The following is an 11,862-nucleotide window of genomic DNA, read 5'->3' on the forward strand; positions in this document are numbered from 1 at the left end:
AGAGGGAGTCTGCGTAGTTGGTTCCTCGTAGTCGATCGCTCAACTGCTAGGTGGTGCTGAAGGACTGCATACGCTGCATAAGCTGTGGAAACGGTAGAGGACGCGCTTCGGAGGAAAGCGCTGGGCATTTATGCATTTACTTGCAATGAAGCTTCGTTGACGTGGAGTAAGATGCACGCAGGGGATCGTGGCTGCTGCATTTGTGCGTTTACTTGCAAGGAAGCTTCGTTGACTTGGAGTAAGATGCACGCAGAGGATCGTGGCTGCTGCATTTGTACGTTTACTTGCAAGGAAGCTTCGTTGACTTGGAGTAAGATGCACGCAAGGGATCGTGGCTGCTGCATTTGTGCGTTTACTTGCAAGGGAGCTTCGTTGACTTGGAGTAAGATGCACGCAAGGGATCGTGGCTGCTGCATTTGTGCGTTTACTTGTAAGAAAGCTTCGTTGACTTGGAGTAAGACGCGCGCAGGGGATCGTGGCTGCAAATCCCAATGCGGGCTTGCTTTTCAGGAAGCCTCTTGGAACCCCCTGGAACTTCTGAGTAAACGTGCATGCATTCGACTAGGGCTCCGCTGCTGCAATCCTGCGCATAAACGTGGCAGATCCTAGGCATGTTCCTTCCCAAGTTTGCCCCACTGATTTAAATGGGACTTTCTCCCAGATGTGCAGGGCATTGCAACCATACTTCAAAATGAATGAAGAGAGGGGGACTTATTATTTCTGGGTAAACAAACCTAGGCTCGGATCCTCAATACATTAGTAGCTACAGCCAAGGATTGCAGCTTTACATGGGAGCAAGTCCTTCTGTTATGAGTGGGCCTTATTCTGAGTAAACCTTTGTACGATCAGATAGCACAGTTTATGCAAAATTGATTTAATCCATGGATGGGGAAGTAGTGTCCCTCCAGATGTGGTTGGATCCCAATTCACATCAGCCATAGCTTGCAAGGTCATTGGTTTGGATTATGGGAATTTTTGGAGCCACTCTTTCCGCATCCCTGAAATCAATCAAGCCTCTTCCGATTTCAGCTGGCTTAAGGGGAGTCGCGACAATTCAGACACAGTTTTACTTCTGTGCAGTAGTCCTGCATCCCACTCTGTCACAGGAGGTGCAGCTAATTGGTAAAAAAGTTTTTTTACCAAGTTATTTTGCTAAGATTGCTGCAGCCATTCCTGGATTGAGAAAGCTGGACCACCATTGTCCATGCATTGGTCACCTCAAAGTTTGGTTACTCTGCAAGACACTCTGTGCAGCTCTGTGGGGGAGCTTCTCTTGCAATTCCAAAGCTTTCAGTAGGCCAGGCTTCCAGTGTTTCTGCCCTGAGATACAACAGGTGCCCACTTTCTGCACTTCCCAGAATTGTAGAGTTGGAAGAAGAAATTGGTGAGCTTTCACAGATGGATGAATGGGATTCTGCAATGGTACAAGATGCAATGTATTTTTTTAAAAATGCTGTTTTCTGTGTTTTTAGTGGGGGGTTTTTTTTACTAGCTTATTGCATCTTGTACATTGCCTTGAGAGGTATATGTGTGAGTGTAAGACAATAAATAAAAGAGGATCTAATTGTGATGGACCACATAAAGCTGTTAGTGCTACTTGAATTCAACAAAGAAACACTGCCCTCATTCAGTCTTTGTCAGAGAACCACTCCTACAAATTGCATATAAATAATTTTCTGGCTATGCCCCCCTCCAGGTACGTTTTGTAGATGAACCAGGGATTGATGATGGTGGGCCATCCCAGGAGTTCTTCACCATCATCAGTAGGGACCTTTGTGCTCCAGAAGAACAGATATTCAGGCACTTCGAAGAATCACATCTGATTTGGTTCTCCCACAAGGTATGTATGGTTGCATTTCCATGATGTGCTTAATTTATGTTGCGTGCCCAGTGTAGAGTTTTTCTGCAGGATCAGATCTCAAGGCCCATCGGTTCCAGAACTGTGTTTCCAACAACGGCTATGCAGATGCCTCTGGGGCCTCATGAGTAGGGCTTGAAGGCAATAGCCATTCCTTGTTTTTTGTTCCTACATCTGGTACTTACAGATATACTGCCCCTGTCAGCGGAGCTTCCATTTAGCTAAGATAGATAATAGCCTTTGAGAGAGGTAAAGGTAAACGGACCCCTGACCATTAGGTCCATTCGTGACCAACTCTGGGCTTGCGCGCTCATCTCACTTTATTGGCCGAGGAAGCCGGTGTACAGCTTCCGGGTCATGTGGCCAGCATGACTAAGCCACTTCGGGCAAACCAGAGCAGCGCACAGAAACGCCGTCTACCTTCTCGCTGGAGTGATACCTATTTATCTACTTGCACTTTGATGTGCTTTCGAACTGCTAGGTTGGCAGGAGCAGGGACCAAGCAACAGGAGCTCACCCCGTCACAGGGATTCGAACCGCCGACCTCCTGATCGGCAAGTCCTAGGCTCTGTGGTTTAACCCACAGCTCCACCCGCGTCCCTTGAGAGATGTATCCCTCTTGAATTTGCTACCACTTTTCAGGCCATCACATGGCGGAAAGAATAATGCTTCTCTTATACTGCAATTGGCTTCCTAAGTCTATTTTTCTTTTCTGTTCTGAACTGCAGTTTATCACCTAGCCCAGGGGCCAGCAAACTTTTTCAGCAGGGGGCCAGTCCACTGTCCCTCAGAACTTTGGGGGGATGGAAGGACTATATTTTTTTGGGGGGGGGGGATGAACGAATTCCTATGCCCCACAAATAACCCAGAGATGCAATTTAAATAAAATCACACATTCTACTCATGTAAAAACACCAGGCAGCACCCAAAAATAACCCAGAGATGCATGTTAAATAAAAGGACACATTCCACTCATGTAAAAACATGCTGATTCCTGGACCATTCGCGGGCCGGATTTAGAAGGCGATTAGGCCGGATTCTGCCTCCGGCTCCTAGTTTGCCTACTCATGACCTAGCCTGTATTACCATATGTCATTGTCAAATGAGGGCATATGCGAAGGGATTGTGTCTGCACAGGATCCAGATTTCAGAGCACCAGTGTTGCGCACAAATCCAGACTAGGCATGATATTATGAGCCCAGCTGCTTCCATAGCTACTTCTCAGTGGCATCTAGTTCTAGGGGTGCAAGTCAAGTCTCATCAGCCTCAACCATTGGCCATGTTAGATGGGGCTGATGGCATTTGGAGCCCCCACACCATCGGGGAGGGGGGGATATAGGTTCTACATCTCTGACCTAATCTGCATTTTCCAATATCTGCACATATATATTTTTTTTCAAATTAGGTACCAGCGCAGGAAGACATATATTTTCTAATCGGGAAGCTGTTTGGGATAGCTCTCTATAATATGAAGATAGCTGCTTTCCCTTTCCCCCTTGCTCTGTTCAAGAAGATGGCAAACATTCAGCCAACTCTGGAAGATTTAAAAGAGCTCTCTCCTGTGGTAGGAAGGTATGGAATATTCTGCATGTCCATGTGAAATTGCATTGTGAAGAAGTACCCTTCCTTGTTTCATTACCAGAATTGCACGGTTTACTCCAGGGGTGACTAACCTGTGTTTCTTCAGAGGTAGTTGGACTCCAGCCCAGCCAGTATGACCAGTGGCCAGGACTGACCATTCGCATCAGGAGGTACACGGGTTAATCACTCTTGGGTTAGATAGACCTTATACAGTGGTACCTCGGGATGCGAACGACATCCATTCTGGAGCCCCGTTCGCATCCTGAATATAACGTAAGATGCAACAGCACGTTCGCGGGTCACGTTTAGTCGCTTCCACACTTGCGCATGATGTCATTTTGACTGCGCATGCGCGAGCGGCGAAACCCTGAAGTAACGCGCTCCGTTACTTCTGGGTCGCCACAGAGCACAACCTGAACGTGCTCAACCTGAAGCGTATTTATCCCGAGGTATGACTGTATGTTGAAATCCTTTTTGCATAGTGGGGCATAGACTACAACTACAGTTTTAAACTCGCTTATTTGGAGGGCTGCAATCCGAACCCCATTTCCTTTGGAGGGTAAATTCAGTAGGACGTTTGAGGCGGCATGGTTAGGACTGTGCTAAAAATTCCCTTCAAATCAGTCGGAGTATATGTCAGCAAATACATTTAGGATTGGAACCATTCTATTTCCCCTTTTCTCTTTTACCCATTAGTAATCTTCAGGCAGTCTTGGATGAAGATTTTGAAGATGTCATTGAAAACATGATGTTGGATTTCACAGTAAGAGATGTTGATAATCTAACAATCCCTCCCTATGTTTCTCCCATGCACATGCGAGCAAGCACATTTCCTTTTTTGTGGCTGAACGGAAAGTTTTTTCATCCATTAACAACAACAACAAAATCAACCCTACTTTCCCGCTCTGAAACATACAAACCATGCAATAAACGTTACAAATCATAACAGTAAAAATACCTGTAATCTAACGGTACTAAAACAGAACAATAGAACACTTTTTATGAAACCCAAGTTTCCAGGATAAAGGTTGCGGGTGTCAATTAAAAGCTCAGATCACTAGAACATTGGGAGTCTAATGTGGGGTGAAGGAGCGTTTTGCTATTGAGTGTCGTGATTTATTGGGGGCTGTACCTGAGCCAAAAGTTGGATGGCTACCCCATTTTCTCTATTTCTTCTACCCCCATTTCTATCTCTTGTCACCCCCTTTCCCTTTACGAGATTAGCCCAAGGGTTGCATGTTGCCACATCTTCTGCCTAAAAGACAATAACAATGGTTATGCTTGGGCATAGAATTCCAGAATGAGGGTGCCACCACAAACAAAGCCCTCCTTTCATTTGCCCCCTCTCAGAAGGTGACCTTCATTCCCAGGCAACCCAGTGCAGGAGAAGGCAGTCCTACAAACTGCTTACATGCCTTTACACAGCATCCAGCTTTCAAAATAAAAGAACGGAATGGCTTAACGACACGTGTTTGTTTGTTGCATCCCTTTTTAGATAACAGAAGAACGTGATGGATCCATAGTTGACGTTGAATTAAAAGAAAATGGTGCGAACGTTCCGGTTACCAAGTGCAACAGGCAAGATTTGTTAAGTCCTCTCCACCCCACCCTGTTTTTAATCAGTTATATTTGGTTATATTTCATTGTTGCAATGAAAGCTCTGGGTTCTCAGTCCTGTATTTCCTTTATAATGCTAATGGAGGGTTATCTGGAGGTGGCCAGAATCTGTGTGTGTGTGTGTGTTGCTCAACCCTTCCCTTCTTCATTGATTCCCCACCCTGAAAATGCTCCTGCTGGAATGTTTCCTTCCACCCCTCCAAAATCACTAGTGAGACTGGCTGCCAGCTGTCTTGGGGGGTTTGCAGAAGAGAATTGGCAAGCTCGGGACTGGTTAAGCACCCCTCTTTTCACCAATGCTCCCCTGTAACTGGAAACCAGACATTTGTCGATGCCAAAACAATAACATAAATGCTCTTAGATACCTTTCAGGGGTCAAAGCTTTGTTTCAGCAAAGTCAGTGGCTAACTCAGATCTTCGGTTGGGCGAGGGGGGAAAGCAACCACGTTTAGTCCTGGGGTTTAAATCACCTTTCTGCTAAAGATGCTAGGTAATGCTGTTGTGAGATTTTGCTATCCTCTGTGACCCCTTTGAGCTTGAAAAGCTCCAGAGATGGTACCTGGTACCTTTGCCAGAAGGGAAAAAGCATAGGTCAAGGTCCTAGGGCCATACATATGGAAAAACATAATAATCATGGATGTTGGACCATATGGGTGATACTCATGCATGCTTATCGTAACCCACTGTTACAAATTGTCCATGGTTTCACTGGCTCCAGGATGGCTGCTGGAGGAGAAAAGGCTGAGGAAGCCATGAGCAAATCTTAGATGGAAACTTTTCAAGACTTTCAAACTTCACACACGTTTTTAGGGGAAGGGGGCATGGAGACCTGGAATGCCCCCATCTGACATTCCAACAAACAGGTGACATGGTTGTAGCAATAATAATATTTAGCAGTTACCGTATATAATTTTTTCAGATGCCTACCCCAACTCACATAAATTGCCTTCTGTATTCTTGGCAACAACCCTCTAAACTCTGGTCAGTATTATCTCCTCTGATTTATGGGAAGCTGAGAGGGTGGTTTCCCCGAAGACACCCAGTAATTTAACAGTAAAGGCACAGTTCAAACAAGGGACTTTCCAATTCCCAGCTCAGTCTCTTCGGCTGCTGTTCTGTGCCAGCTTATCTGAGGTTGGCACCATTGAATTCAGTGGGACTTAGTTCTGAGTAGACATGCTTAGGTTTGAGCCGAGAGCTGATCTCACCAGATAGTATGGGCACAGTTGCTTTCTGCAGACTCCCTAAATATACTCTCTTCAAAAGTTAAGAACTCAAGTTACATTGCTTATCTGTTTCATGAACTGGTGAGAGTTTATTTTGATACTTTTACATTTGTATGTATGGACCACTTTGGGTCCTTCACAGAAAATCAGGCTATAAATATAGTAAATAAATGAACCGTGTTAATCTGTTTCCAGGAAAGAATACGTTGATGCTTACGTGAACTACATGTTCAGTACTTCAGTAGAAAAGCAGTTTGGGGACTTCGTGCGTGGATTTAAAACAGGCTGCCCACATGAAATTTGGAAAATATTTCTTCCTGCTGAGCTCCGTGTTGTTCTCCTTGGACATACAGAATACGACTGGGAACAGCTAGAAAAGGTAAAACATAAATTTACCCAGGGCTCAATTGACTACTGGGTGAAATATGCCAAAGGAAAGGGGTGGGGATACCCTGACACTGTTATGATTTGTTTTTGTGGTTCTGCATAATTTTACTTATGTACATTGTTTAGAGGTATTAATTATTTTACTGAAATTGTGGGATTTCTTATTCTTAGTAGTTGTAGTAGTAAAGGTAAAGGTACCCCTGCCCGTACGGGCCTGTCTTGCCAGACTCTAGGGTTGTGCGCTCATCTCACTCTATAGGCCGGGGGCCAGCGCTGTCCGAAGACACTTCCGGGTCACGTGGCCAGCGTGACAAGCTGCATCTGGCGAGCCAGCGCAGCACATGGAACGCCGTTTACCTTCCCGCTATAAAGCGGTCCCTATTTATCTACTTGCACCCGGGGGTGCTTTCGAACTGCCAGGTTGGCAGGCGCTGGGACCGAGCGACGGGAGCGCACCCCGCTGCGGGGATTCGAACCGCCGACCATGCGATCGGCAAGTCCTAGGCGCTGAGGTTTTACCCACAGCGCCACCCGCGTCCCAGTAGTTGTAGTAGTTTTGTCCAATTGTGAATGTAGTATTTGTATTATATTGTATTGTATTTTTTATATCAATTCATTTGGGATTTAGTAACAGCTTAAGAGATTTCGGGTGAAATATGAAGAAATATATAAAGTAGCTAAATATTTAAAAAAGGCAAAATAAAGGGAATGTGTGGAGCAGCCCTCAGATTCCCTGCACAAAGTCATAAGGGGGACTGAAATATCTCACGGAATTATGTTGGGCAACGAATGTTGATTTATGTAAAGAGATACTGAAGGATTAACAGCAGGGCTATTTTTATTTCCTATGACAGAATGCGAAGTACCATGGTTATGAAAGGTCGGATGAAACAATTAAGGATTTTTGGGCTGTGTTTCATGCTCTTCCTGAAGAAAAGAAGAAGAATTTCCTCTGTAATAACGTATTTCTTTTAAAAAGTCAAAATGAATCATTTGTTTGATATTAGAATAGGAGAAAATGATGCCAATATATTTCACATCTGGCAAGTACTGCGCCAGATTTGGTTTCATATAGTACATGGGTCTAAAAAAAAAGCATGGGACACAATTTTTCGCGGCCCATTAGTGGCTGTGGTGGCTTATTTGCCAGATGTAATAATGTGTTTAGCATTAACTCTGGAAGTGTGTACTCGATTCTGTCCAAACTAAGTCTTCTGTTGTATATTTTGCACTAGAAGGCTTAGTTTGGTCAGAATCAAATACAAGCAACTCCTTAATTACGTGGAGGTTACATTCTGAGGCACAGCGTGTGTCTCTGAAATCACGTATACTGTATTTGAAACATCCTTGAAAAAGCCTGAAAATGCCCGGTTCTGCCCTCATTCTACCCCTTTTTTTGTGACTTTTGGGGTCACTTTCAGGTTCGGCACGATGCATGTGTGTGCAGTCATGCACATATTGAACGTGCCTAAATGGGGGGGTTATCTGTATACACTTCATTTTTTAAAAAAAATCCAAATACAGTGGTACCCCGCAAGACGAATGCCTCGCAAGACGGAAAACCCGCAAGACGAAAGGGTTTTCTGTTTTGGAGGCGCTTCGCAAGACGAATTTCCCTATGGGCTTGCATCGCAAGACGAAAGCCCATAGGGAAATGCTGGCGGTCGGGAGCAAAGACTTTCGCCCACAGCCGGCCTTCAGAAGAGGACCTCTTCTGAAGGCCGGCGGGGGGCAAAAGTCTTTGCTCCCCCCCCCCCCGCCTGCCTTCCCCCCGCCTGCCCCGGGTGATCTTAAAATGCTGGCGGGCGGGAGCGAAGCGTTCGCTGCCGACCCCCAGCATTTTAAAATCTCCAAGGGACAGCAGAGAAGTCTCTGTCCCGAGGAGATTTTAAAATGCTGGGGGTCGGGAGGGAAGCGCTGCCGACCCCCAGCATTTTAAAATCTCCCCGTGTCCAGGGGAGGTTTTAAAATGCTGGGGGTCGGGAGCGAAGCGTTCGCTGCCGACCCCAGCATTTTAAAATCTCCAAGGGACAGCAGAGAAGTCTCTGTCCCGAGGAGATTTTAAAATGCTGGGGGTCGGGAGGGAAGCGCTGCCGACCCCCAGCATTTTAAAATCTCCCCGTGTCCAGGGGAGGTTTTAAAATGCTGGGGGTCGGGAGCGAAGCGTTCGCTGCCGACCCCAGCATTTTAAAATCTCCAAGGGACAGCAGAGAAGTCTCTGTCCCGAGGAGATTTTAAAATGCTGGGGGTCGGGAGGGAAGCGCTGCCGACCCCCAGCATTTTAAAATCTCCCCGTGTCCCGGGAAGGTTTTAAAATGCTGGGGGTCGGGAGCGAAGCGCTGCCGACCCCCAGCATTTTTAAATCTCCCCGGGACACGGGGAGATTTTAAAATGCTGGGGTCGGCAGCGCTTCGCTCCCGACCCCCAGCATTTTAAAACGCTGTTCCCCGAAGCGGGGAGGGGGGGCGGGATCACCTGCCCCAGCCGCCCCACTTCGGAACGCTGTTCCGAAGCGGGGAGGGGGGGCGGGATCACCTGCCCCAGCCGCCCCACTTCGGAACGCTGTTCCGAAGCGGGGAGGGGGGGCGGGGACACCTGCCCCAGCCGCCCCACTTCGGAACGCTGTTCCGAAGCGGGGAGGGGGGGCGGGAAGACCTGCCCCAGCCGCCCCACTTCGGAACGCTGTTCCGAAGCGGGGAGGGGGGGCGGGAAGACCTGCCCCAGCCGCCCCACTTCGGAACGCTGTTCCGAAGCGGGGAGGGGGGGCGGGAAGACCTGCCCCAGCCGCCCCACTTCGGAACGCTGTTCCGAAGCGGGGAGGGGGGGCGGGAAGACCTGCCCCAGCCGCCCCACTTCGGAACGCTGTTCCGAAGCGGGGAGGGGGGGCGGGATCACCTGCCCCAGCCGCCCCACTTCGGAACGCTGTTCCGAAGCGGGGAGGGGGGGCGGGAAGACCTGCCCCAGCCGCCCCACTTCGGAACGCTGTTCCGAAGCGGGGAGGGGGGGCGGGATCACCTGCCCCAGCCGCCCCACTTCGGAACGCTGTTCCGAAGCGGGGAGGGGGGGCGGGAAGACCTGCCCCAGCCGCCCCACTTCGGAACGCTGTTCCGAAGCGGGGAGGGGGGGCGGGAAGACCTGCCCCAGCCGCCCCACTTCGGAACGCTGTTCCGAAGCGGGGCGGGGGGCGGGAACACCTTCTGAAGGCGGGCAGGGGGCGAAAGTCTTTGTCCCCCCTGCCTGCCTTCCCAGGGGCTTTTAAATCGCCCCGACAGCGGAGAAGTCCTCCGCTGTCCGGGGCAATTTTAAAATGCCACCCGCCAGCATTTTAAGATCACCGCGGACAGCGGAGAAGTCCTCCGCTGTCCCAGGGTTTTTTAAAATGCTGGGGGTGGGAAGAAAAGCCCTTGTCCCCCCCCCCCAGCCTTCAGAAGAGGTCCGGGGACAGACTGTCCCCGGACCTGGTCTGAAGGCGGTTTCCCTAGGAACGCATTAATTGATTTTCAATGCATTCCTATGGGAAACCGTGCATCGCAAGACGAAAAAACCGCAAGACGAAGAGACTTGCGGAACGAATTAATTTCGTCTTGCGAGGCACCACTGTAATTTTTATTGGTTTTTATTCAAATACAAGAACAATGTATAAATACAGTAAGTTGTCCCCACCCTCTCACTATATATAAAGGTCTGGTGACTTCCGTTTGAGTGTATCTGAAGAAGTGTGCATGCACAAAAAAGCTCATACCAAGAACAAACTTAGTTGGTCTCTAAGGTGCCACTCGACAATTTTCAATTTTTTTTTTATATATACAGTGGTACCTCGGGTTACAGATGCTTCAGGTTACATACACTTCAGGTTACAGGCTCCGCTAACGCAGAAATAGTACCTCAGGTTAAGAACTTTGCTTCAGGATGAGAACAGAAACTGCGCTCCAGCGGTGCAGTGGCAGCGGGAGGCCCCATTAGCTAAAGTGGTACCTCAGGTTAAGAACAGTTTCAAGTTAAGAATGGACCTCCAGAACGAATTAAGTTCTTAACCGAAGGTACCACTGTATTTCCACAGGGTTGGGTCATCATCATTATTTGCTAAGATACGTTCTGGCTATGTGTTGTTTAATTTCTACCATCTCTTCCAGCTTTTCTCACAGGGACCGACTGCTTCCCAGCTCAAGGAATGGAACGATTCACAGTCACTATTGCGGATTTGAGAAAAGAAGATCCAGACCTGTGGTACCCTGAGGCCTCCACTTGCTACCGAGTCTTGCATCTTCCTAGATACAGCAACAGGGATGTTCTCCAGAATATGCTCCTCATCGCTCTAGAGAACTATGAAAAATTTGGCCTCTCTTAAAAAGCCTGGGTGTAATTTCGCTGTCCTCTGCACCCCACCTCGAAACTGCTGTCGTTTCCCACAATTTGGTTAAGCAGCTCTTTCCATACAAGAGATACAGGTCACTGAAACAGTCCAGCAGAGTGTATGGTTTAGTTTTTATTAAGTTTACGAATCGCTCCCCACAGCCAATGGAAGTCTGTGTTGAAAATGTATTGGCACCAGGGAGAGCATTCCATAATTTTTTTGGGGGGGGTGGGGTGTCAGCACATAAATGGCCTGTTTCCTTGTTGTCACCCTTTGAACGTCTCTTGTAGGGAGCATCTAGAGAAGGGCATCAAAAGTTGACGGGTCCAGTATGGGGAGAGGTGGTCATAGAAGTATTGGGCTCCTCAGCCACAGAAGGGCTTGGAAGTCAGAACCCACCCTTTGAATTGGGCTTGGAGACAAATTGGTAGGCATTGGAGATGGACCAGAACCCGAGTTGCATTTCCACCTAGCTCACTGGGTGACCTTGAGCCAGTCACTCTATTTGTCTCCTGACCTACCTCACAGGGTTGTTGTGAGGATAAAAGCTGAAGGGGGCCATGTTCACTACCCTGTGATCCTTGAAAAAGTTACAAATAAATTATATTTTCATGCAAGTTGAAGATGCACTCCAAGTCTGCTTTTATCTGGAACGCAATGGAATGTATTAGCTTTGCTCTACCTTTGCTTCAGATCCTAGTTGCTGGAAACTGCAGGAGGGGAAGAGGGCATTTGGGCTCATCTTACACTTGCTGGTTTCCCTCAGGCATCTGGTTGGCCACTGAGAGAGCAGGATGTTGGATTAGGTGGGCCATTGGTCTGGCTCAGCAGACTAGTCT

General features: G+C 48.0%; 1 protein-coding gene across 2 annotated transcripts in view; it reads left to right on the forward strand.

The window, feature by feature from the left end:
* LOC114603973 (E3 ISG15--protein ligase HERC5-like) overlaps positions 1 to 11,646 on the forward strand; it is a 44,691-nt gene extending 33,045 nt beyond the window's left edge. For both annotated transcript variants that reach the window (XM_028743581.2, XM_077933832.1), the window contains 7 exons: positions 1,697 to 1,840; positions 3,264 to 3,430; positions 4,136 to 4,202; positions 4,935 to 5,017; positions 6,478 to 6,661; positions 7,524 to 7,623; positions 10,803 to 11,646. In XM_028743581.2, coding sequence (XP_028599414.2) covers positions 1,697 to 1,840; positions 3,264 to 3,430; positions 4,136 to 4,202; positions 4,935 to 5,017; positions 6,478 to 6,661; positions 7,524 to 7,623; positions 10,803 to 11,017 — 960 coding nt within the window. In that variant the 3' untranslated portion in view covers positions 11,018 to 11,646. The remainder of the gene's footprint in view (positions 1 to 1,696; positions 1,841 to 3,263; positions 3,431 to 4,135; positions 4,203 to 4,934; positions 5,018 to 6,477; positions 6,662 to 7,523; positions 7,624 to 10,802) is intronic.
* The last annotated feature ends 216 nt before the right edge of the window (positions 11,647 to 11,862 follow it).

The sequence above is a fragment of the Podarcis muralis genome, chromosome 9 (assembly GCF_964188315.1).
Source record: "Podarcis muralis chromosome 9, rPodMur119.hap1.1, whole genome shotgun sequence".
In the NCBI taxonomy this organism is placed as follows: domain Eukaryota; kingdom Metazoa; phylum Chordata; class Lepidosauria; order Squamata; family Lacertidae; genus Podarcis; species Podarcis muralis.